Source organism: Electrona antarctica (genome assembly GCF_951216825.1).
Source record: "Electrona antarctica genome assembly, chromosome: 12".
Lineage (NCBI taxonomy): Eukaryota > Metazoa > Chordata > Actinopteri > Myctophiformes > Myctophidae > Electrona > Electrona antarctica.
Genome location: NC_136793.1, coordinates 31,176,356 through 31,202,830, shown reverse-complemented (window position 1 = coordinate 31,202,830; position 26,475 = coordinate 31,176,356). Strand labels below are relative to the sequence as shown.

The window sequence follows — 26,475 nt, the reverse complement described above, 5'->3', positions numbered from 1 at the left end:
AAACAATACTATGTTTTACAACAACTGAACCTGGGTCTTAATAGCATTGCAGACCTCAGTAAGGAGTATACAGACTAACACAATGCAAAGACACTGAGGTTGCAACAATTTTAATTACAATTTCAAAAACATCCCAGTGCTCATGAATGAAATTAAATATGATAACTTTAAATAATTCAAGTAAGTGTTTTTAAAAAGCATGCAGTTTTTGGTTAGAAAACCTGAAAGTAGAAAGGTGCACTCAGAGTGCAGTAGATCAGAGGGACAGGATTGTTGTGATTGGCCAGCCTGGCGCTGATAAAAATGACAATTGTCATTTATCCGTTTGAAATATATACAACCCTGCTGTCAGCATGCACAGCACAAGCAATATGACACTGATCGACCTAGTAGTACGAGAGAAGACAGACAGACACAGAGAGAGACACAGGGCGAATGCATTATCTCCTGGCGGAAATAATGACAGTATCAGAATTGAGACTGACTATAGAGATGCATCATACGTTATGCATACAGTATATATTTTCCAATGGCATCACCACCAGTTATGCGAATAGTTAAAGTGTATTAATTTTTAATTTAAAAGGGGACTATGTTAAAAAGATTTCTCTTGTACATTTCTTTAGGGGTCTCTCAGTAAACACCACTAAATGAACAAATACAAAATATATATATCAAAAACTATTAAAGCTCAAAGGTTTTGCTGATAAAAACGTTGGCCCTCTCTTACTGGAGATTGACTTATTTTATACTAAGAACATGTGCATCCAGAAGAAAAGAAAACATCAAACTCATCACCAATGTTGCCAACAAGGATAATCAGTAAACTGATACACACATTATCCCCCAAACTGTCCACCAGAGATGCTTACATGCATGACATTCCTTCTTGACTGAGTCTCGTCTGTCATCCGATGAGGATTTGGGGCCAGGGTTCGTGGGTAGCATAGAGGGATGCACCCTACTCTGGGTGGGACAACAAGGGCTAGGGTGGTTGTAAACACGTTGAATACAGGACTGGATCAGAGGTCTGAGGCCCGACCCAGGGTCTTCAACTCGTACCTGCGCAGGTGGTTGACCAGAGACTGCACGTAGGTGAAGACACATTTGGAGTCAGGCTTGTTACCCATAATCATCATATCCTCCACCTCCAGGAGGGGCATGCAGTTGGCACAGGCCCTGAGGGACAGGTACACAACACTGTAAGTGTGGGACATGCGAGGATGGACCCGTGGGCTTTGTAAGAAGGGTAGCATTTCCTTCACAGATTCCCAAAATGTTATAGTTCTTATCTGCTCATACAGAGTCATACAGGCTTTGAACAAACCAGAGCAATAAAGAGTTAGTGTTAATAATACTTAAAGAAGGCTGGTGTATTAACAGCGATCCTATCAAATTCAGGGACAGAGAATGCCATGCAATGGCCACAGGGTGGCACTATCCTCACATGAACCTTGCAGCACTCAGTCTGCAACAAATTAGCCAAAAACGGTAGCATTTGGGGACAGTGGAAAATCAACTGGAACAAGCAATTGTAAAAATAAATAATACAAAAATGACAGTTTTTTTTAAACATCAACATAATTAAAATGTCTTCTTGTCACTTTAGATATTTAAAAGGACAGTAATTTAAACCTATGTTATTACAACACGGGCTTTGAAAGCCTTGAAACCTTACAACGCCCATAAACCCTTGTAATACTGCTTCTTGTCAGTGGACAATAAACAACTTTTCTTTCCTCTGTGTAGTTTCTAATCCCTTCAAACATTGTGATACCACCGTTCCTTTTAAAGTGTGGAGTTGCAATGTCTGGCTCTCTGCCTGGATGTGCCGAAATGCACAAACATGGACACACACACACACACACGCGCACACACACACACACACGCACACGCACACGTTAACCCCTCACCCCAACTCTAATCCAAACCTGTATCACAATTGCAACTCTGAAGAATGACCAGAACAATGTTTCTCTGGCTTTACTATCCGTGTGGTGACTTTGATGCCCACAAAGACAGTAAAACATGACATACAGACACTTCCGCCCCATTAAAAGTCTCAGCACCATTGTGAGGTTCCTCCATGGGTGTTGTCCCCCTCTCACCATGAGTTTAATTTGGGTTGGGTGTGACTCTAGGAGGAGTTTTTGGTTTTAACCAGGCCCTTCTGCACCAGACCCCTGTAGAACTCCTGCAGGTACGTGTACACACACTTCCAATCTGGCTCACGCATCTTCACCATGTCATCCACATCCAGCAGCTGAGGACAGTCGGCTAGCTTCCTGCACCCGCCGCCAGGGAGGGAGGGGCGAGAGAGAGAGAGAGGAAGAGAGAGACCAACAGCAAAGAATGAAAGGTAAAGGGGTGGACAAGAGTGAATTACAGAGACAGAAAGAATGAAATGAAAGGACAGACAGACAGGAAGGAGACAGTGGGGACAAAGCCGTGAGCAGCCACATGAAGAGATTCAGGGTGAGAAGACAAGAGTGGGAGAGAGAGAAAAAAAACACAAAAAAAGACATAATAACATTACATTCTCTGTGTTGACAGATATATCCATGAGTTGACATGCTTCATGAACATCAGGATTACATACAGTACGTGGCACACACATTATCACACAACAAAACGTCAAATGGGACCAACAGGTGATGCCCCATTTAGCATTTTTGTTTGCTTGGTTGTTTTTTTCTGTGACATACAAGACTTCAGACATAAAGGTACAGGGGTGTGGGAGGAGGGGGGAGGGGGGGGGGGGGGGAGTAAGCCTAATTTATACTCTGCCACTTGCCAACAAGAACAGATTTTCAACCTTGGTTTGATGGAGTATAAATTCAGCTTCACGCTTCCCCCACAGACAAATACAACACGTTGAAAAAAACAACAATTATCCTAGAGAGAAAACAAAGATATGGTGTGTGTGTGTGTGCGTGTGTGTGTGTGCGTGCGTGTGTGTGTGTGTGTGTGTTGAGGTTCAAGATCACGGCAAACAAGTGGTGCATGAGTGCCTGTGAAGTGAGTGGCAGTGCAAAACATAAGACAAGAAGTGTTGAGGGTGTAGTATGGTGATTTTCATCATCATCATCATCAGCAGCAGAATCAGTCCTACGATCAGCGTGTGAATACAGCATACTGGTGGTGGGGTGCAACAACAGTGGTTGAAACGTCATCCAAAAAAAGAACAGAGCAGAGGTAGTACAAGTACTGTACGAAAAGAGGAGAGGAAGACTAATGGTAGGGAGAGATGGAGATAAAGTCTGAGTGGCAGTCGAGTGCTCATCCCTGTTTTTTGACCTGATAGTTGCTTGGGGAAGGGGTTGTTCATAGTAGGTCTCTCGGTTTAGATCAGGGGTGAGACGAAGGGTTACACTTTAGTGGAGGACAGATGGGGTTTTAGAGGTGAAGTAAATAGTGCAGTAGTTGGATCAGAGGACACCTCATCCTTGAGGTAACATGGTACACCTAAGAGAGACAGGAAAAATGACACTTCGACATGAACAGGGGGCGGGATCTGGGCAGCAACTGTCCACGGAAGGATGTCTTACTGGTCCAAATCAGGACTTCAAGGCTTCTTGCTGTTAATGCAAAACTCTGTTCTTGTTTCTGTATTTGATTCTTAAATAGAGATAGAGGCGTCTCAAGTATTCACTAAGAGAGAGAGAGTGAAATGTTAATTACTTACATGAGCCAAATAAATGTACTTTTTCATAAATGACTATGAGAGGGACTAAACTGTCCAACACAAATACAGGATAGTGGACTGGATTTGAGCACAATGTAGCAAGGAATAAAATGTTTGGCTTTGGGTTGTACAGTAGTAGATCTTTGACTTTAATTTTGTTCTCTTTGCGTGAGTATGCGGAAATAAAAGATATCATCTGTAATCCTCCAGCCCTAGAGATAAGATAAAGCCTGCAGTAGCTTGCAAGATTATCTTCCGCTTGTTTCTTCTCATTTTTGTCTGGCAGGCTTAAAGGAACCCAAGCTTGTGATCCTGTTGATGTGGTTTCTTGAAGAGTAAACGGTCACATGGTTGATGGTCTCGCAATCAAAACTCACGACACTGTATTCACTGATGTGGTCAGTGCACATATATGCAGGACAAACAGGACAAGTAGTGTGTGTGTGTGTGTTTACTCACTCTGCAGTGCTGAAGGCCACCTCAAAGTTTTGCCTGCGGTTGCTGGGGCTCATTGAATCGTAGTCAAAGGCCTCAGGGAAGAAGTTGTGGACCAAGGCACAGAATGCCATGCCATTACTCCAACTGGAGGAGAAGTTCTGAATTTGTACATTCTGCAGGAAAAGACAAGCGATCAGCAGTGAGGAGTAACGAGGTAAGAGCTGTAAATATGAATCACTTAATCCCTAGTTTATACTTCAACTAGAAAACAGTGTCCCAGAAAAGTTTGCTGCCCTATATTTTCGCACGAGAAGCCAGATTGAAATTGGTTAAATCACTGGCTCATGTAAATTACTTGTGTCTGGACTCTGGACTATCATGTTTATATAATTAGTAAGCAGAATCAGAGATAAGACAGTGTTACTTTACCTTACTTTACTCTCAGAGTTAAATTAACACAGGGATTGAATTTGTAGAGTGAACGCTGATGCCCGGTGACTCACCTCATATGAGCGGGTCTTGGCACGGCACCAGTCCAGCAGCATCTGCTTGATGGAGTTTGCGTTAGGCACACCAAAGCTAGTGGAACGCTGGACCTTGTTTACCATGGCCACTGCCTGATTCCCGGGACTAAAAGAAAAAGGGGGGGGGGGGGGGGGGGTGTTAATATTTACATACTTTGACATCTTCCCTTTTCTTTCTTTAGCGGTGCCATTCCCTTTGTCTGTTTATCCTCACCCCCCGCCCTCCTTCTCAAGCTTCTCGATCATGGCTTTGCGGGCCTGCATGGCGGACGTCTTGGGCAGTGTCTGGGCCCTCATCAGCTCCTTGCGCTTCTCCACCTGCTTTCGCTCCATATCAGCCAGGCTGCCGCCACTGCGAGACGACGTGTCATCCTCGCGGTCGAACACACTGGTGGCATAGAGGGAGTTCACTGGTAAAGACTTTGTAACTGCAATTTGTTGAGGGGCGCTAGCCCCTCCTATATACAGGTTTAATGTTTGTTTTTAGTTAAACAAACATTAAAAACGCCATTGATTACGTCATTTCTTTTATTATAATTGGTATATTGAAGCTCCAGAACCCCACCTGCCCACTTTCTTGGTTGTAGAAGAGGAAGAGGAAGAGGAAGAGGAGAAGCTGTAGGACTTGGACTGGACTGTCCCCCCTGAAGAGTAGAGACAAAGAGAGAGATTAATGATGTGTAATGAAAACACAAAGTCTCATTAAGGAGAGTTTCGCACAAGCTGTTTTCTTACCGTATATGAAGACACGTATCCATTCGTCATTAAAAAAAGAAAAAACAAAAAAAACATGCCGAGCGTTCCATACCAAATTAGCGGATTTACCGTCCGGGTGGATCAACAGCTAGAACTCTTCTATATCGCGCGATTTGTTTTAGTTTTAGTTTACATCTGTTGTAGATGATATGACAGGTTAGTCCATGCACTCTTCCTGTTCTACGTGGGCTGACGTTAGACCCTTCCTACGCTTTTCTTAAAGGACCAGCGCCCTATATGTTTATTTATTTTTTTATATTCTTTTTTGGTCAATATATATATATTAACATGATTTTGTAAAAAAACGGTTAGGAAGAAATTCCCCTTTAATGACAGCAGATGGCAACAATGTAATGACAAAGCCGTCTCTCTCACGGGTACACAGGTATTTTTATAATTTTTAAAAAATCTCCACGTCTACACGGCCCTGTACAAAAATCTCTCCGTTCCACACGACAACGTAGCTAAGGTCTTGTCCACATGGGGACGCATAAACAGAGGTTTTAAAAATCTACACAAAAAGATTAGTTTTACGTGTGGATGGGGCGAGAGATGGATGAGAGCAGTTATGACTCACTGTCTGTTTTCTGCATGTAACTTGTCTCCATGATCATGCTGCGTGTTGACTTGCTGCCATCATCTACACACACACACACACACACACACACACACACACACACACACACACACACACACCCACACAGTTTATAAGCCTTAACTCATATTTCGTGATATACCAATATGTGCATGTAATAACCAAGTGGAGTGATTTGACCTACCAGATTGGGCAAAGCGGTCCGTTTTGGTGACTTGGCTGAGCGTGGAGCCATCCACCGACCTCTCCATCGTCCGCATCACCGTCTCTCCAGCGCCGCCCGCACTGCGACCCTTCTGTGAACGCTCATCTCTCTGCTGACGGAGATCCTGCAGGCGGCTATCACGTTCTTTTTCTCTCTGGTCTGAGATGGATGGAGAGATGGGGAAGGTCAGTGGAAAAAGAGGAGGAGGACATAGGGGGGGCCCTAAACAAGCTGACAACACTTTATCTGACTAAAATAGGAACACATCAAACAAGGGTTCCCATATTTGTGGTGATTCAGGATTCTTTCCAAGGTACCATAAAATGCCTTTGCACACACAAACGCCCACTACAGGTGGGAGGCAGACAGCCCAGCCGGGGTTGCAGAGTAATAGTGCCAGTCATCAAAGAGAGCAAACAGATTGATTTGCCTGCAGAGAGCTGAGCCAGGATCAACACATTTTGCACACAGCACGCCGATATCTTAATCATGCTTCCACTGCTACCCTGGGCTGGGGTTCTAACAGCAGTGAGTGCAGTACACACCACATTCAGAGATCTCTCTAGATCTGATTCAGAGTCTCAGATGGTAGTTCAACACAACCAGACACTAGGTGGATCCTACAGTAGGATGGTGAGTGATTACCACAAGACAGACAATAAACATGAGCTGATACACATTTAAGTGATCCGGAGGTGAGTGCAAGATACTTAGGTATACACACACACACACACACACACACACACACACACATCTAAATTCATGCATGTTTGACACGCTTTGTCAATATCCTTCATTCCAAATGTGTGCTTCGTCAAGTACTCATGCTTTCTTTTCTCTGTAGTTCTTTGCGATACTTTTTGTTTATGTTGTATTACTCCGTTTATCTTTCCCATTTTGTTTCTGTATTTGTACATATATATATATATATACATATACATATATAAACTCAAAGAACTACAGAATTGTACTGGTTTGACAATTACAGGATGCTTCAAAGAAGAAGGCACATACAAAAATGTAAATCCACACTGCACACCAACCTGTCCTACCTAATTCTTCTTGAGTACATCCAAGCCTGGCCTCTGGGGACAGAATGTATTGCAATAATGTGGAAATGAGAGCAGAGAATGAGAGAGAGAAGTAATTTGGTACAGGTAAATGTAGTCCCTGGTAGAGACAGTGATATGACTAGATCTGTACAAGACCATACAGAAGACAGCACTGCCAATCAGAATAAACTAAAATAATAAAGACATATGCCGAAAACAAGAATAAGAGAACACAGAAAGGGTATGAGATAAGACTTTGTGTCACTCACCTCTCTTTCTCTTACGAAGGTCTCTCATGGCGGCCCGGATCATTTTCCTCTCCTCAAAGTCTTTTGACTCATCAAGCTGAAAAAACAAAGTAAGTCACATGAATCATGGTCAGTCCTTGCATGCAGTGTTAACATAGCATACACTAGTACACTGTACAGGAACAAAACACACAACATATTTATGGAAAGGTCGCTATAAGGACCTTTCCAAATATAATCTGTCACAATTTAAGTGGTTGTATTTGTTAAATAAAGTTACGTCTAGTTGATAGGACATAATATCAGGGTGTCAAGTACCATTTTGTCAAGGAGCTCTTCATCCTCTATGGCAGCTAGCTGGTCAGAGGTCAGTTTTCCAGAGTGCTCATCAGGTTTAGTCTGAGTGCTAGTGGATGAGCCATTAGGAATGACCGGGGAGTGATAGGCCAGTTGCACAGACGGCTCCACAGAAAATGCAGGCTCGGAGGCCACAACTGGCTCCGTCTCCATCTACACATGCAAACATACACAAGGAAGGAATAAAAATTAGTCTCAGACAGGAAAAAGGAAAGAAGGAAAAAATATGTAGTTAAGTTTGATTCCGATCAAACTGCACTGTTGTGTAGTAAAGTATTGGTGCACTGGTGTGTAGTCAAGTATTGGTGCCATGCACAGGTTCCCTGTAGAAGATGGTAATGACAGTAGCATCCTGTACTATGCAACAGTCAAACTGCCTGGAGATCAAGCTTACTCTGAGTGAGAATTGCGCTTGAAAGCAAGTTCCCTGCTGGACACCACTCTCCAGCTGTGTTTACAAAACACACTGACAAACGCTGACGTTTAGGATGTAATGAGCCAAACAGGATTTTAGTAAAACTTCCTGGACAAGAGGGACATTTCCTGGTTTGTGGGGGTGGTCATACGTCTACCCTTCAATACTCTCCATAGACGGTATTAGGCGCTCTCTCTTTTGTACCAAGACAAGTTAGACAACCCTCATCATCTCTGGCCTCCTCTGAGCTCCAGCTTAGTTGCAGAGAGTCAACATAATGTCACAAAACAAGTCCCAGACTGTTAAGACGTATCTTGGTTCAGACTACAGTTCTACTGAAATAGCCTGTGTCTAAGGATACAAGGCTGTATGGCATGAACAAAGAGTTTAGGTGACCCCATTGTGGCTACAAGGCCCGATAGCTGCACTACTATACATAAACTATGTGGAATAACATCCCTAGTCTTCCTGTCAGGATGCTGGAATTTATACCACAGAATGAGCAGCTGTGCAGCCAGGGAGTAAGTTATTGGTGCAGTAGAATGTAAGAGAGAAAATGTTGAATTAGTGTGTAGTGTAGAAGACCGCTGAGGAGAAGCGAAATGGAGAAGATGTACAAACAAAAGCATTAAACATCACTAAGATAGACCTGATCATCTAACTATTTATGAGCAACTACAATAACTTATACACAACACCTTGTAAATGTCTATGGTGCCGATGCGATACATGTTGAAGGGTCATGGTTTGGTCTGGTGGCTATTATTGCCTTTGTTGTTATTGGCTCCAGGTCCAGATATAGCCCAGACAGTTGGCTCGGTCTCCATCACAAACTCTCCACTCTGGCTATAACCATGAAGGGACAATGGACAGTGTTCTGTACAACTGTGACTCCTGATTTTAGAGCTTTCTGGCCAGAGTTCTTCCCCAGAGGAATGTTTTTGGCCACAATGTGGCCAAGCAAGGCCTCTTAGTGAATAAGCGAAGGTAAATGTGTATGGGGCAAGTGAGAGAATTTCTCCGATACAATGATCATCTACACCTGGTGCTAAAGTCATAATTAATGAACATTATCTATCATCTTGGATCATCTGAGAAATTGTTAGTAAGTTACTTTATTGACACAGACATTGGGTCCAAACAATAATCGAAAACCCATGAATAAAAACTTAAAAAAGGTACAATACATTAAAATGTACAATACACAACACAACATTCCTTTACATCAGGAGCTTTCTATTGCTCCAAAAGTGACAGGCAGGCATGTAGCATACATGTTGTTACATAAACAACATGTTTTTGTTTTCAAAAAAGGGGAATTAACAAGAACTCTGGAAGTCCTTTCAAATCGTCATAGTTTTTTTCCCACATGATTTGTGCTGATTTATGTAAATGTGTTACAATATATGAAAGAATGAGTGGAGGGTTACTCAAGGCCATCCTCTTCATCAATCTGTGTAAAGGCTTGATGGACAGCTGTATGCAGCATTAGGCTGGACTATAAATTCTTTCCAGCTGAATAACTACAGATAATGCCACAAAGATCCCCTGAATATCCTTCAAAATCTTGCATTATATTTACAGCACTATTTTTGTTAGGAAAAAGAAGGTTAGAAAGAAGCACAAAATGACAATCCAACGTGGCAACTCTATCCTACTCTATTAAAGAGTTATTTGAGGGCCACGGAGGTCATTGGGGGTAGAGCCTTTTAAGTTGCCAATGTCTCTGGCTGTGTTCCATGGAGACCAGTCACAACACAGCTGATCAGAACAGATACATGCAAAGTTCAGGAACCACACGCCACTTTGTTGTGTGCTGGCACCGTGTGCCAGAAATAAATTAAGCATTACAATGCATTATTGCTCACAAACCTGTTTACATACATTTCCCAGGAGAGTAAAAGGCATGGCCATTTTAAAGGTTTGGTCAGGAAACAAGTATACAGATAGTGACACTTGGCTTCTCCACACACCAGGAAGTCTGACAGTTCTCCCACTGGAATCTTTAACATTTGGTTAGAAGAAATACAGACTCCACAGCTATACAAACTAGCACATGAGACCAAAAAATGTCAGGGAGTACATACGTAAGCAGCACATTAGCCGTGGTAAATAATGGCTAGTCGGCTGCCACTTTATTTACACTTTATCTCAAACTACTGGCTGAATTGCCATGGAATTTTCGCTTAACTCCATACTCCCCAATGGATGAACCTCTAGTGGCCAAATTGTCAGCTTTGCACACAAGATACTTAATTATTACCTATAATAATATTCCAAGAAAAATACGTTGGTTAAAACTGTAGTGACGCCATACCATGCTGTTCTTGCGAGAAAGGTTTCCCACGAGAGACGGAGCAGAAGCAGAGAGACATGTTGCAAAGGTGGGAGGGTGAGAGACAGGCACTGCTTGAGTTTCAGGCTTCCGAGTGGCTGCTTCATTTCTTCCACTGGATACAGATTCTGATTCTTGGAAGCAGGGGTCAGGCTTCATGGGAATACTAGCTGGTGTATCCAGGGGTTTTCTGGATGGAGAATCCAGAGGTAAACTGGGTGAACCTGGTGGTGTATTGGATGGAGTATCTGGGAGTGCTGTGGATAAAGCATCCAGGGGAATACTGGATATATCCAAAGGTGCGCTGAATGGAGCATGGGGCTCACAGGGAATGGATGGGAAGCTTTCAGTGTTGGGTGGTACATTAGTAGAGGGTTCAGGTAGGCCCATTGCCCGGCACAGAGCCTCCACCTGCCTCACAAGCCTCTCCTGCTGAATCTGCAGCCTCAGGCTTTCCTCCTGAAGACCAACAAGTGCCTCGGCCAATGGAGCTACTTGGGCAGCTGCCTCCTCAAGCCGGGCATCCACTCTCTTTCCAAAGGCCTGCAGATCATTGTGTATCTCTCTTACAGCAGAGCGCAATGTTAGCTCCAAACTCTGCTCTGTGACCTCTTCCTCCTCTTCCACTTGCTCCTGGAAAAGCAGGTCTCCGATCACCTCCTCCAGCCCAGACTCGGCACACAAGCTGTCAGGGCTGCCCAATCCTGCTGGAGCCTCTGAGGCTGGGACGAAATCTAGGTTCACCCCAGGCATGGCCAGGCCAGCTGCACTCAGTGTCACTGCAATGAAGCTAGAGTCCTTCTTGAATGATGTTTTTTTTATATATATATATTCTTTTTTACAATTCTCTAATAGCCAAGAAATAACAATATGATGGACATCAGAGGACACTCAGATGTCTCTGATGTTCTCTCTGTCTGCCTGTTTATAGAGACCCTTCAAAGCAAGACACATACTTTATACCCCCGGCAAATCTCTCCCGTTCAGTGGCCTGGGCTGGACAACCAATGAGCACACACAGAATCTCGTTTCCAGGGCAGCAGTGGTCCCAGCCCCCTTTTTTTCTCAGGTGCCATAGACATGTCTGTCTATTTATCATTGGCCCAGCTTTTATTCCACTGAGCCAGGCAGGCCTCTTGGCCTGGTGGGGGCCTGAGGGGGAATACTGCTGCCCCCCGCCCAACTCTCCTTTTATTTAGAGCCTTTGCCCTTCACACCTCAACGTGCAAGTGACTACCTCTTTAGATGTGGCTCTGGGCCGGTGCTCAGCTGAAAGAGCTAAACAATGGAGCATGACTCTTCTTAAAACCGTTTCTGACAAACTGCAGCCTAATGCCTGTCAAATTGGATCAATTTATTTGCATGACTCTGGTTCAGAAGAGAAACCTTGAGAGGGGAGGTTAGTCTCTGAGGCCAGCCAGGGTCCATGGTGAGGAAGAACATACATGTGTCCAGTTATGCCAGGCTGAGGAAGCGTCGCCCCGGGGAAGGAGAGATCAGCCCTGCTGGACTGTGTTTGGCACTGATTGACTGACAGAACAGCACCAAGTGGTGATCCAACCAGCTGCCAATGTGAATTAAATGTGCTTGCTCGTGCATGTGTAAATGTGCATGCCTCAAGTTCTTTGTGTGTCAAGTTGAAAGTTCCCTGTGTGTGTTGATATGGACCCGTCTTTATGAGTGTACGTACATTGTTCATACAAGTCCGTATATCAGATACTTCTTATTTATTTTTTGCAGTTCACAGTTGACACAACCAAAATGTCTATCTGAACAGTAGGGGAATGTTTAAGGGAATGGGTTACATAACTGTGCAATGCACACACTGAACTTAATGTTGATGTATAGCAACACCACACTGGAAGGATCATTATACATTTTGTAAACAGTGCGCACATCAAATAAATATTCAGCATCTTGCCCTAACTTAGATAATTCAGCATTTACAACAGCTGTATTTTTCTTCTCTCTCTAGATCTAAGCTCTAATCAGGGCTGGCATTGATTCAGTGTTCTAATCAAACACCTCATGCTTGACTTTATCCCAGAGTGGAAAACTGTGTGAGTGACAAGAATAGTGACCATGGACACGAATGGCCTGGTACTTCTACCGAAGGGAAGACAAGTAGAGCAGCTTCCAGGAAGAATCTGACCCCCATAGTGAGTAGACAGAATGCTCACATAATATACATGCATTGTCCAGAGCACATGAGGGAGAGACGGAAGAAACCCGACTAGGCCTGCACTCTTTAATAATATATTTCTTTGCGACCATAGGTCGCATTTACTATGAAAACCTGCATCTCCCGTTAGTCACGCCTCCATATATGGTCACGCCTTGTGACATCACACCTCCATATATGGTCACGACTCATGACATCACGCCTCGTGACATGCCACGCCACCATATAAGGCCATCTCCATATATGAAGATCACGACACTGACGTCATCTAACCCTGGATCATCACCTAGATCTGCATATATGGAGCCGGCCAGCAACTCTACATCTGACCTCAAACCCTTAGATCTCCATATATGGAGCTGACTAGGCATGTAACGATTCACTCAACTCACGATACGATAAATTATATTTTCCAGAAAAATTACCGTTTTTTAAATTTTATATAATTTATCTTCCCCCAAGCTTTTTTTTAAACTATATTGCAAAATAAGTAGCATTACTTTTGACAGTGCAGAAACATAATTGGCTTCCTTGATGTATTAATGAGCATCAACGACCATCACCTGGGCACAGTCAAAAAGACACAGCTCCCCTCTACAGGACTCTACTACTGAAAGTGACTCATTTTTGTAAAATGACTTAATATGTAAAAAAGCTTTCTTTGATGGCATCTTAGGATAGATGTAGATCTATCCTAAGATCTATCCTTTTTTTAAATTGATTTTTAAATTTTATTAAATCGATTCATATCGTCAATATATCGTTACATGCCTAGAGCTGACCTGTTCGGACATTCCATATATTGATCCTTCCCCACCCGTCCTTCCTGTTCTGACATTCCATATGTTGATCTGACCTCATCAAACCCTGTACACTCAAGATACACTCCATATATAGCCAATACAGAATTCATTCCATATGTTGATCTGACCCCCCATACCAAAGCGCCAGCGCTCTCCCAGCAGTCTGCCGTCTGCCACCACCCAGGCGGATGCGTGCACTCAGGGGGTCTTACTGGTTCTATTCCTTTATAAATTCCCAAAATGTGTGAGAGTGAGTGTATCTGTCCTTCGTGTAGCTTGAGACAGATAGAGATCACCATATATGGGCATAAAATGGACGCATGCAGACAGACGGGTTACTATGACATGCAAGTAAGCATTGGCTTCCCTGATTGGCCAACACAACCCTTTGGCTTCATGTGTTGGCTGAGCTGTGTGTCACGTTTGTGCACTGCACCAATAAATGATCAACATGACGTCAGCAGTTTTACATGCATCGTTCCCGATTTACCGGCTTGTGTGTTCTCTGAGACTGAACTCCCGATGCAGTTGGAAAAGGATTCTGTACACATGCCCTACCGTGCATATATGGAGAACCGTTTGACCAATCGACTTCAAACTTGAGGGGTTTATTGCTAATGCCAGATGGTGTGTTTTTGCAAAGTGGGAAGTCTGTCAATCTCTCTGAATATCTTTCATGTCCATATATGGAGATCTCAATAAGACGTCACAGTACTGATGTCATAGACTTGTCTCAAACAGAGCCATAGAGTAAGACAGAGTTACGGGGCAGAAAACATCGGTCACGTGGTTCATGTACCCGCACGAGCCCATAGACTCCAATGCATTCCATAAACTTCCGGTGTCCCTATTCGCCAATAGAAGTCTATTTAGCAGAGACATTGGACTGGCCCCATGAAGTGAAAAGAGTTGTCGTAACTCTGTCTTGCTCTATGGCTCTGGTCTCAAAGTACTGTGATAATGCATAGTGTAAATACCCTGCCAACGTGTACAATGGCTACTCTGACAATGGGTGTTGCATAACCGGAAGAGAACGCATGCCCAACGGAAATGGGCCTACTTTTATTAATGCACCATTAGTCAGTCAATATAATAAGTCTATGAGTGACTGCTGCGAGAGACTGCTGCATGTGTAAATGCCTAATGTATCTACTGTGACAGAACGAGCGAGAAAGAGAGACAGAGAGGCGGAGAGAGAGAGAGATGCATTATACCAGACCTTGCTGTATTGTTAATGCCCATTTGCCCACGTGTCATTGTAAAACAGCAAGTTAACTTACAGGCCTCCATGTTTATGATGGTAGTCTGCTAATGTGGTAGTAGTGTCAATCAGACATAAATGAATACCATCCGTCCCCGGCGGTGAAATGAAAATGTCTGGCCATTGCGACCCCTCCACTGCTATTTAGAACAGCATCTAAAAATACCAGTGTGGCTTCCTTCAGAGCACAGAAATAAAGCATGGCAGGGACTTCACTCTGGCTCAACTCCAGTGAAGAGCGAACACCACAATGAGATAAGTGCTCTAAGGGAACACATTTTAAATGTAACTGGTAATATAACACCAGGGATAAAAACATGATGGTTCAGCCTTAATGGGCTGTTGAGTTGATACAATCCACACATGATTAAGTTAATGCAAAACAAAAGGTTTCTCAGCTTTTTTTGTACCCAATTCAGGCTCCAGGGAACAGTGTGTGTGAACACAATATTTGGGTAACCAATATGTGACAGCGTACAAGAGGATGATAACATTAACAACAGTATCCTACTATGTGCCCCCCCCCCCCCCCCCCCCCCCCAAAAAAGAAATCCAACTCCAACACTACAAGTAACACTATACTGCAGGAGGTAGAGACCAAGTGTCCTGTCATCACCCTGGATGTAAAGTGATGGCATTATTTATATTCACACCCGTCTCGTGGCATGAGGGCAGCGGTCAGCCTGAATGTACGGCTGAGAAACAGGAATACCTGTGTGCACTTGGACTATAGGAACAATGAAAGTGGATATGCACAACTACTGTTAATGGCCGGTCTCCCCATCTTAAATGCACTCTCTACTATACTGAAGCAGCTTTACTGCCATCTTTAAATTCACCCATCTTTACTCTTCATGATGGTGTGCTACACTACGTTTCTTTTATTCCTTTCCTTCCTTTTATGTAATTCAGTCAGCCTTATCTCCCTTTGTTAATGCTGATGCAAAGCTCCTGGCTGCATTTATATTTAATGTACGAATGAGAACTCAGAACACACACTGATGATTACCAAGGGATTGATAGGATGAGAAGCTGATAATAGTGGACAGGCCACAAAGTAGAAGTCCAGACTCCAGACCACCCAAACAGATCACAAAGTCCCAGAGAAGAGCTACCCAGCTCATTAAAATAACAGCAGGGGGGGGGATATTAAAACCTTGCATGTCTTTGGCAAAAACTAATGCTTACTTTATACTGTGTGAGCCAAGCAATGGATTGTGGCTCATAGCTCTAATAATATCTAGTACAGAGATATGTGCCATGAGCCATGGCATGGCTCACACAGTATAAATTCAGCTTAATGTATACAGCACTCGCATTAGCATAACCACCATCATTAAATACGTTCTAAAGATGAAGGGAAAAGTGTCAATGTACTAAATTGTCCGTGCAGTCCAATCCAAACACTCCCTTGCTTCCTCCTGCACACAAAGCACTGAAATGACCTTGAACTTTCACTAGGAAAGAGAAAGCCCAGAGAACAGGTGGTTGTCTCTGGATCAGTGTCTAAACGTATCCCAGCCTTGGTTGACGGTAACCAGCAGTGTCTGCTAGATACTTGCTCACAATCTCATTAGCCAAGCTTCGTCTGTGTTACTGTTTGCATGTTATTTTGAAAGGTAAAGGCTGCAAGTTTCTGCTTATAACAAACTAATTCATATCAGGTATCTCGAAAACAGCAGATCTCAAGCTCGCAAAGCGCCGCAGTGCGGAGCACGACAGATGACAGAGTATAAATTAAGAGAGTGGAAGAGCTGGATGCACATGCTGCTTATTGTTACTGATGCTGAGACAGCCTTACAGTATACCGGATGTGTCACCTGCAAACACAGCATAGCCGTGGGAACATGCAACCATGTCGTCAACCATAATTCAAAGCTGGTGTTAAACTCACTGGCTTAACCCTCATCTTCAACAGCTATGCATAACAACAGCGTTAGCTGAACCGCAAAAACGTGAGTCTCAACTAATGATCAGTAACTGATTTATCCTTCATACTGTATTCTATACCATGCAATTGGGTTGGTCTTGGAAGACAGGGAATGTTGCCAAAAGCATAATAAACAAATAATTCCAATTTTGCATAAACACTGTTGCTTACAATTGTAAAAACACATTAATTCCCCACAACAAAGTTACCTGTGCGTAGTTAGTGTAATTCTTAGTTCGAGCATACAAGTCATTTCTGCAGAATGAACATCTTTGTTGAGCGGTCTCTCTATTGTATGTCACTCGTGGAGCATTGAATCTTCTGAATCTCAAGCAAGTCTTAACTGATGCTGATGATCTCAGTCCAACACCTTAAATCCACCTTGCAGCCCCAGGCCGCCTCCTCCCAACTCTAATTAAGCAGTGCCCTGATCCCATAACCAGATTACTGCTGTGCTCAGCATGGTGGTGTGTGGACTAAATAGTAGTCTTCAAGCCGCACATACTGGTAGCCAAAGTGCCAAGAAAGTAAAAAGAAACCAACGCTGACTATTTAGATTATTCTTCCATGGGCCAGAACCATTATAAGGACTTTGGTGTGCATAGCATTCTCGTGCACAGCATGTGTGTACTAAACAGGACAACACGTCTTTGCTCAACACCCTCCACTCCGTTCTCTTAATGCATCATGATGACTATTCCTTTCACAGAGCATAGACAAGGATACAGAAGCTAAGGGCAGGTTTGGCTTTTCTCACACCTGTAGAGGTCACCATGGGGGAAGGGGGTGGGGAGTGGAGCGGTTGCATGAGAGCAGATCAACAATCATTATCTACCATGACGGTCAGTGATCTGCGCCAATCACAATGCACATGGCAAGAGCGAGGGTCGCAGCTCATGGTTTCAGAAGCATGTGAATTCATGCGATGATGAACTTGCGTCAACATGTTCTGTAGGCTAGTTTAAAGTGTGGGGTGGTGGCAGCTGGAGAGGAATTGGTGCATATGAAGACAGACAGGTGTGATTTAGGAATCATTTGCTAGATAGCTCTGAGTGGGCATGGTCTACTGAGGGGAAATGAGGAATGCTGGAGCACCTCCTACCCTCTCCTTCTGTCCGTCTCTCATACCCTACAAGGACAAATGTGACCAGCTACCCACTCTGTGTTTGATAAACACCGTTCTTCCCTTGCTCTTTGTCCACGACTTTCAGTTCCCTCATCGCATTAAGGCTGTTAGGTGACCTGCGATTGGGAGCCTTGCCAATGTGATGTATGAGACTAGAAAGTTCTATACAATTAATTTCAATACATTTGACTAGAGGATTAAGTAAAAAAACAGGAGTTTAGAATACATGCTTTGCAATGTGGGGACTTGAAAGTTTCAGTCATGGTATCAAATGGGGGTCCTTGATTGATCTAATAATGTCAAACTGTGTGTCCATGAACAAAGAAAGTTGAGAAACAGCAACCATGGCACTGTATAAAACATTTCCCAAGATGGTACAGTACCTTGAATGAAGAACTTGAGGTAAGACTGGATGAGGAGATCTTGAATGGTGTTGCTCTCAGGCCCAGGGTCAAGTCTGATTAAGACACAGACAAAAGATGGAGATGAGACAGAGACACATGGATCTAAAATAATATCCAATACAATCAGATTAGACAGGCAATTTTTTTTCTTCTCATACAGTAAATGGTTTTACTTTCCATAGAAACAAACAGAAGACTAACAAACAACATAAACCGATACAGTATACTGTATATTTATGTGTATAATTGAGAAAAGTGTGTGGATCCACAATGTTCCGGTCACCGCCATTTGTCAGTTATGTAAGCTGCCATAGTGTCATAAACAGCAGGATCTCATGTCTTATGAGAGAGCCTCAAATATGCATTACGCCACCTTTAATATAAACACTCCTTGGTCATCTGCCGGTAAGAATACACAGACACAAACTTTCATGTGACATGCTTGCCTGCATGCATTAAGTGTACATGCGCACCCACGCACACTCTTTATAATCTTAAACCTAGGTTTGATGCATACCAGTGCAGGTACTGTGAAGTCTGATTTATACTTTGTTGCACGATTGTGTCGCTTGCCAAAACTAACTACATACATGTTTTTATTAGGCTTTCTTGTACATTGTAGAATGTTCTGACTGTAGATAGGTGCTTCTGAGGAAAGCAGATGTTTGATCCCAGCCTGCCTTCCGTCAGAGGGAGACAGGGAGCTTCCAAAAAAGGAGCCTGTGGCCATTGAAGCAAATTGGGCTTAAAAGCTACAGTTGAATCCTTGTGAAGAAGCGCAGTGGAGCTGTCAAGACTCAGTCCACAAGGTTGTAAGAGGGATTGGCGGGGGTTGTAACCACGCAGTCTAAAGTAAACTGTTTGGGTTGGAGGTCCTGGTTGTTGGGAAGCACCGCAGCCTGAGACATCTTGTTTTGATAGAACTTTACAGCAGCTGCTGCAATGCTGCTTCTGTGAATGACTGAGATTCACAGGCATAAAGAAACACACTTGACCTGTGATTACACTCATGCAAATGCTCTCCGGCAGAGTATTAGGTACAGTTATTCTGGCTTTTGGTGCCATTATTTGTATATTGTTCCATGCTACAGTATTGCTGATTGCAAATTGCGACTTTCTGATAGTACTGCACTTTACGCACCAAGTGTACATAGTGTATTAAGGGCGAGCGTGTAAATACATGTGTCTGTGAGATAAAGAGAGAGAGAACAATATCCAGTGTGTGGCGCACACACTGAAAAGTCTATTGTGATTATTAGCAGTATTATTCCATCTACCTTCACACAAGAGCCAATTGTTGCATTTGTCTAAAGACATACAGTATGCAGTACTGTGTTCCACTGGCTGCACCGCCTGGTACAATATGCCAAACGCCCAATACAGCTAACAATGGTGTTTCATATCAATTCTTCCTCTGTTCCCACACACCCATGCACTGTGTTTGGCTCAGTGTGACCTAGCCTAGCTTGACTCCAGCTCCTTGTCATCATCCTACATGTGGCTAAATCCTTAGTGTCTCTGCCGTGTGATCTGAGTGCTGGTGAGATGCTTTGGAGGCGGAGCAGGATGAATATTTATACTTCTTGTTAAATGTGGAGTTATGGTACTGAATATTGTACCACGTCCACACACACACAGACAGCTGCACACTGAACGAAAGCTCCAGAAGTGGCATCGGTGATTCTTCCAACACGCAGGGTGTACTGATCGGGTACGTACGTTTGTACAGTTTACATGCAACTTCAAATTGATTATGCAGTAAAATCCTCACGTTTATTGAATTCATATAACAAAATGGACCAGCATTGATGCAAGTATTAATCAAAAGTAACATCACTTGATCATGACTGCTAAATGTTGTAAGGTTAATGCTCCTACCTGCTCTCTGTCCCATAGCGTTGATGGCATTCATGCGTGGGGCCATGTTGGTGATGGGCACTATGTTGCCCCTAGATGTGGAGGTGGAGGATGAGGAGGTGGTGGTGCGCCCATCCTTGATCTCAATGGTGAGGAAGGTCTTCATGTCAGGGTCTGCTTCTCCCTGGTTGTCTTGTTGTCCAGCTAGTCTCCCTGGGGTACTGTCTTCCTTTGAGTCCCCTGAGGCTTTCCTGAGCTTTTCAGCTGGATGCTTCGTCCCGCCTGTGGCGTTCTGTGATTGGGTAGCTGAGGACAGAGGTTTGCCTGTCCCACCCACTGGCTGAGGCGTGGATTTACTCTGGGCCAGGAGTCCTGTGCTAGAAGAGACTGAGGTGTGAGATGTGTAGGGTGCGCGTGGACCTTCTGGCCTCTCTCCAAAGGTACTGGGGGATCCTGCGGCTCTGCCTGAAAACAACTGATTGACTCGGGCGAAATTGGTCTGTCCAGCAGTGCCAGGGGCAGTCCTATTCCTCACCCTATTCTTCTGGGCTGGGCCAGGACTTGGGCTGGGTTCTGTGAACTTGCGCATCCGGTCCCGTACAGAGCTGGCCCGGCTGACTGGTTCCAGCACAACCTCTTTCTTCGCAGGTGCTGCAAAGCAGAGAAAGCTTGAATGCGTGTTGTGCTATAGACATGCAGAGTAACTCTAGTAATAATTCTGTTCAACAAAACACACAGAACCTAAAACCTACACGCCCCTTCTGCTTCACAGAATTACTTCATAAGCCTTAAAGCATCTCGCTCTCAACCTTGCTGTCTCCACCTCCTCAAAAAGCTCTCTAAAAGTCCCTTTTGCTTTTTTCCTCTATTTTCTGTTCCAGGCCCTTTTATTTTCCTTGACTTCACCTCTCTCACTGCCCCTCTTCTGGTACTCTGTATTTGTCTTGTCTTATGTTCCACTGTCCAGCCCCCTGCATTATCTGATGCTCAGTGTTTTTACACAGTGTCATCCACAATTTCTCTGAAACTGATGTCTTTCTGAGGTCATATATGAAGTACAATCCCTTAATTGTGACTCTGATAGTGTGAAAATGTACCCGTTTACCCGTAATGGTCCATTTTCAGAGTTACATTAACACTCTGGATGCGACTGTGTTCAGAGACAACATTAACAAAGAACGAGAGAGAATGAAATGCCATGGAAAATAATTTGTGATTAGCTTTGAGGACATTTAAAAAGATCTCCCTTATTGAGGCAAAAGACACATTGCTTAGTGACAACCCAATGTTTCCGCTACATAGCGATGAGCAACACTGTCTGAGAGAGAGAGATATATAGAGAGGGGGGGGGGGGGGGGGGGGGGGCGAGTGACAGAGTAGGAGGGAAAGAGGAGAGAGAAGATGCTGTACAGTGTTCTTTCTAGCCCTCTGCAGTGTGACTGGCCCTATACGGTCATGCTGGCCCTGAGACGGCAAGAGCTCCACATGGAGGCAATTACGCTAGAATAGATAGTAAGAGCAGGGAATCTTGATATTTGAGAAGCGGCAATGACTTAGTAGTAATAAGCACTAGGCCTATCTGGTGTGATCTCCTCGGCTATTGCTGAAGGCAAACACAGCAAAGCCATCTCTTAAGTCAACTGAATAAATCTTCTAGCTATGGTGCTATATTTATAATATACTGTATTGCTGCTCACCAGAATCCTTCACTTTGTGGAGAGGTGTGAGGAAGGGCAGATCTCTATTTAGTTTGACCTGAGAAAGAAAGAATGATTCACATATAAAACAAAATGTTATGTCTTTTCACAACAATGAGTAGCAGACATGAATGGCTTAATGTACACAGGTATGGATCCTAAAGGCCAATGCATGATCCTTCTGACGTCAAAAATAAATGTCTGGTTCGGACAGGCTTTTCAAACTAGTTCAGGGTCAGGACATTTGGGGGTGAACCGGTTCTGACTGAGACCACCCATTAGAAATTCGGAATGACGTCAATTTGTAGTGATATCACCTCCCTTTCTGAAGAAAAGTTTGGACGTTGGAAGTCTCGTCTATCGCGAGCCACATCCACTTGCATGGAGCTTGCAAAGTCTCGCTAAGTCTCACGATAGACGAGACTTCACACTTTACGGCTGGAACACAGCAACAGCGTTACTATGGAGTAAAGTGTCATGCTACACATACTGTAAGCGAATTAGCACTAAAACACAGCACCCCATTGAGGGCTTATGGTGGGGTACTAGGGTAGGGGAAATAGCCAATAATGCGTTTTTGCACAAAATAACACCTGGACCACTTTGGTGAGGACCTAACAACTGCAACGAAAGGTAAGAATGCCTTCTAGCGTGAAATTCTCCTTTAAGTCATTGTCAAACTGCTAAACCAAGCATTTCCCAGGGCAGTAAAGGGGTTCATTCAGCTACAGTGAAGGACACGCACGCACGCACGCACTAATACGTGCAGAGTTTTCATTATGTAACACTGGTGTTTGGAGTGAGGCAGTGCGCCTCTATTCTTTTTTTAGCATAGGGGCCATGATGGGTATGTTTACAGTACTCTCATGAGCCTGGGTATCAGAGTATATTGCAGGGAACAATAAAATAAGTCTGGGGCCTTTGTTGGGTAAACACATCTAGGAGGACGACACAGTGGCGTCGTGGCGCCATGATGAGTCCCCAAATGAACAGAACATCTTGCTCGACACAAGAGAAGGAACAAACCCAGCCTTGTGCATGTTTGTGTGCTCCGTGTTCGAGGTGCGGTGAGATGAGATGAGGGGACACAGAGCTGCTGGCCTATGATAGTGTCTATCCCTCTGTGTCTATCCCTCTCCGCCTGTATAAAGGTGCGGGAAACACAGCTCTGAGGCGAAGCAGAACCAATCCACCAGAGCACAACATACACTTGTAACGATCCACAGAACTGAGATGCAGAGGCTGTTTGTGTAGTCAAGTAACCAAAGTAACCAAACAACACCTAACATTAGTTCAACATGATGTGTTTATAGATGCCAATGGGAGCTGGGAGTCACAGAAGAATGAGGCATCATGTGATTTGTCATATAGAGAAATGGAGGGAGGGGAAGAGAAAGAGGTAGAGAGAGGTGGAGAGAGAGGTGTAGAGAGAGAGAGAGAGGTGTAGAGAGAGAGAGAGAGAGAGAGAGAGAGAGAGAGAACGCTCAGATTGCAAGTGCACATTGTGAATACTGTATAGCTCAACATCCCCCTCCAGTGGTGAAGTTATGGTAAATATAGTTCTATGTTGTGGTTAGACAGCTGATTCGCAAGCTACACAGCAAATACCTCATTGTTGATGTAGACTAACTCAGAGATTGTAAAAATGTACAACATTTTTATACTCCGAGCTAAATTAAGGATTTTTATACTCTCAGAGCTAAATTAACACTAAGGATTTTACTGTGTATATATAGCAATTGGTTTCTCCCATGTTCACAGGTCACACCTTGAGTGGCATTTATCTTGATACTCTACCTTCTGTTCTTGGATATCTGCCTTTACCATGGCACTGCCATTAACCAGGCCATTGTGGGAGCCTCGTTTCCTAGACAAAACAGACCCATTGGGCTGTTCCTGCTCAGTGATGCTGGTGGAGCAGTCCTGGCTGGGCTGATCCTGCAGGCCAACTGGAAGGCGCCTGGCGATATCCGCTTCAGAGTCAATACTGGAGCAGGAGCCACTCATGGTCATCTCTGTATCTGCCATCAGACCCCTACCAACAGAGGACACACCCACACTCCGATCAGACATCCCCGAGTCCAGCCTTTTCCGAGACCACAGACTGACGCTCTCTGAAGTCCCAGAGCCCAGGCGGGGTCTGGAGCTCACACTGGAATCCGAAGCACCCGAGTCCAGTCTCTGTCGGAAGCGTGACTGGGAGCCCATGCTGCGATCTGAGGACCCGGAATCCAGTCTGGCCCGGAAATCAGAGCCCAGGATCTGCTCTGAGGGCCCAGACTCCAAGAGGGCCATGGGTGGCACCGAGGTCAGGCTGTGGTCCGAAGCTCCCGAATCAGACCTCTGACGCTGGGACAGAACCAGGTCCGGCTCTGTTGGCACAGCCTCCTGTTGGGACTGGGTCAGCATTGGTCCTGGACCCTCATCTTTCACCAGGGTGTCAAGAACCAACACCATACCGGAGTTGTAGCCTACAGCAGGAAAACACAATGATAAGATACTGTACTGCACTGTATCACATGTACGATTTCTATCAAAACATTATTATTATTATTGAGGGGCGCCAGCTCCTGCTATATTCAACTATAGTGTAGATTTTCGTCTTACACAAACATTAAATTCCCATTGACAATAAATGTAGAATTTACGTCATATGTGGACGCGCAACTCGTCTATTTTCGTCCTACACAACATCCCAGTGACAATGAATGGATGATGTACGATGATAAGAGCGCACCTCACTTCACACGTGTGGTTGTCGGGATCTGCACTCAAACCCGCGACACGCCATCAGGCTGGCATTGCCGTCAAGGGTGCCCGCCTGCCCGGACCGCCACGCCGGCGGCCCAGGCCTTGATCAAAACAGGTTTGTGCGACATCATATATTACTGTGTTACACCATCAGTTAGTTTCACTTCTGTGCTGAACAAAACAGAATGCGGTGTTATGTTGCAAGAAGCAGTAGGTGGTGAAGCTAGAGTGCTTGATGGAAACAAAATGCTTCCGCAGTCCTGGTCTAAAATCTCTGGGGACACGGGCTGGAGACAAGGATATCTACTGGGGATCACAGAGAGGAGGCACGTGGAGACGTAGAGGGGATATAGGCATTTCCTCCAAACGTACTTCAGTTCCTGGGCAAGATTTGTGTGTTGTTGTTCGTGGAATTGCGTAAAGCAGTAGGAAAAGGCACAAGAGGGGAGAAGGAACACACATAAGTGCCATAGCTGGTGAGCAGGCACAGGAAGTCTAGAAGGAAGTGGGGGTGAAATAGAGACTAGCACAAGTACTTCCCCTCCCCTGCTTTTGAAACTGTATTGCCTGTGATGTCATGTTTTTTACTCTGGATTGCTGAATGTTCTGTCTGCACAACAAAGGTATCCTCAACTTATTAGTACCCTTGGGTCCTAATAAAGAGAAAATCGACGTAGGGCCAAAAGCCTTAATTTCTCCTCTCAGCAGTTAACAGCAGTTATGACCACCTGAACCCACTCTCCAAAAATTGAGTTGTTATGAATCAAGACAACTAAATGTAAATCAGTTGGCGTTTGCATTTTGATTGATGGAAAACAACAAATAGTCTAAAAGCTCCTCAGCAAAGCAAACCCTGTGAGCTGTGCCGTGTCACAAACCATTGTATGAAAACATTTCTGCATCACATGTGATGGCACTGTCCTTATAACCAAATAGGGCTCGCAAAGTATGCATGCCTGTCATTTACAAACCAAATCTAGAAGGGAAAGTTCCATTCTGGCTCGAGGCAGCCACAACCTCTTTCAACTTTAAAAAGACAGGGGCAAGAGTGACCATTCAACTGATTGGTTCAAACCGAAGGTAAATATTGGCTTTAAAAATAATGAAGAAAAAAAATATATAGAACACACCAGGCACAATCTTGTCAGAAATTATGAAAAACAAAATATGGCTGCATGGTCAAGGTCACTGATTAGCAATATATACAATACTACTAGTAATATAATCTGAAAAAGAGTCAAGATGTGATAACATTACAACAACGTGAGCATATGCCTTTTCTATGGGGTCTTTTGAATGGGCCATTTCACATACACATCTATTACCAAACCATTCATTAAAGTCCAACTAACCATCAGCTGAAGTGAGACCCAAATCTGCATTCTATAAACAATCAGCTTTATGGTTTTGGCACTGGAGCACATCAGGTCCATTGTGATGAAATATATGGGAAAATCCCCATTTCTATTGGATAATGAGAGACTTGTTTTGTGTTCTAAAATAACCATGCAAAAAAGTCTGCACTTGTGCACTCCTCACACAGCACACAAACAAACACCCAGGGGTCTTTGTAATTTTAAGTTCAAAGTTGAGCAAGTTTACCACCCTTGGGAACGTGAATGAAGGTCAGCAGCACATTCCAGTGAGAAACTCTATAAACAGGTCATTTCCTAAATGACAGTGTTGCCACATACTGTACAGCACAAAAATGAAGAGCAGCAGCCTGCAAAACTGTTTAGGATGAACTTCATTTTGTTTGTTAAATAAAGATATAGAATGATAAATGCTAAATGCCTAAATTGTAAAGGTACAGTATATAGGCCGAGTACCCTATACATCCTGCAAATGTATTTA

The 26,475-nt window shown here is 43.9% G+C and overlaps 1 protein-coding gene across 4 annotated transcripts in view; it reads right to left on the bottom strand.

Annotated features, from left to right (window-relative positions):
• Window positions 1-94: 94 nt before the first annotated feature.
• Window positions 95-26,475, bottom strand: part of smtnb (smoothelin b) — a 56,667-nt gene continuing 30,286 nt past the window's right edge. The window contains exons 7-21 of one of the 4 annotated variants that reach the window (XM_079516725.1): window positions 23,668-24,341; window positions 21,871-21,928; window positions 20,195-20,824; window positions 18,296-18,369; window positions 7,822-8,013; window positions 7,525-7,600; window positions 7,256-7,288; window positions 6,183-6,362; window positions 5,981-6,043; window positions 5,213-5,291; window positions 4,862-5,035; window positions 4,627-4,753; window positions 4,145-4,296; window positions 2,109-2,285; window positions 1,040-1,179 (exon numbers count right to left, since the gene is read on the bottom strand). In XM_079516725.1, the coding sequence (XP_079372851.1) occupies window positions 2,138-2,285; window positions 4,145-4,296; window positions 4,627-4,753; window positions 4,862-5,035; window positions 5,213-5,291; window positions 5,981-6,043; window positions 6,183-6,362; window positions 7,256-7,288; window positions 7,525-7,600; window positions 7,822-8,013; window positions 18,296-18,369; window positions 20,195-20,824; window positions 21,871-21,928; window positions 23,668-24,341 (2,660 nt within the window). In that variant the 3' untranslated portion in view covers window positions 1,040-1,179; window positions 2,109-2,137. Of the gene's footprint in view, window positions 1,180-2,108; window positions 2,286-4,144; window positions 4,297-4,626; window positions 4,754-4,861; window positions 5,036-5,212; window positions 5,292-5,980; window positions 6,044-6,182; window positions 6,363-7,255; window positions 7,289-7,524; window positions 7,601-7,821; window positions 8,014-18,295; window positions 18,370-20,194; window positions 20,825-21,870; window positions 21,929-23,667; window positions 24,342-26,475 lie in introns of all 4 variants that reach the window. The other 3 variants (XM_079516724.1, XM_079516727.1, XM_079516726.1) reach the window with 3 other exon arrangements.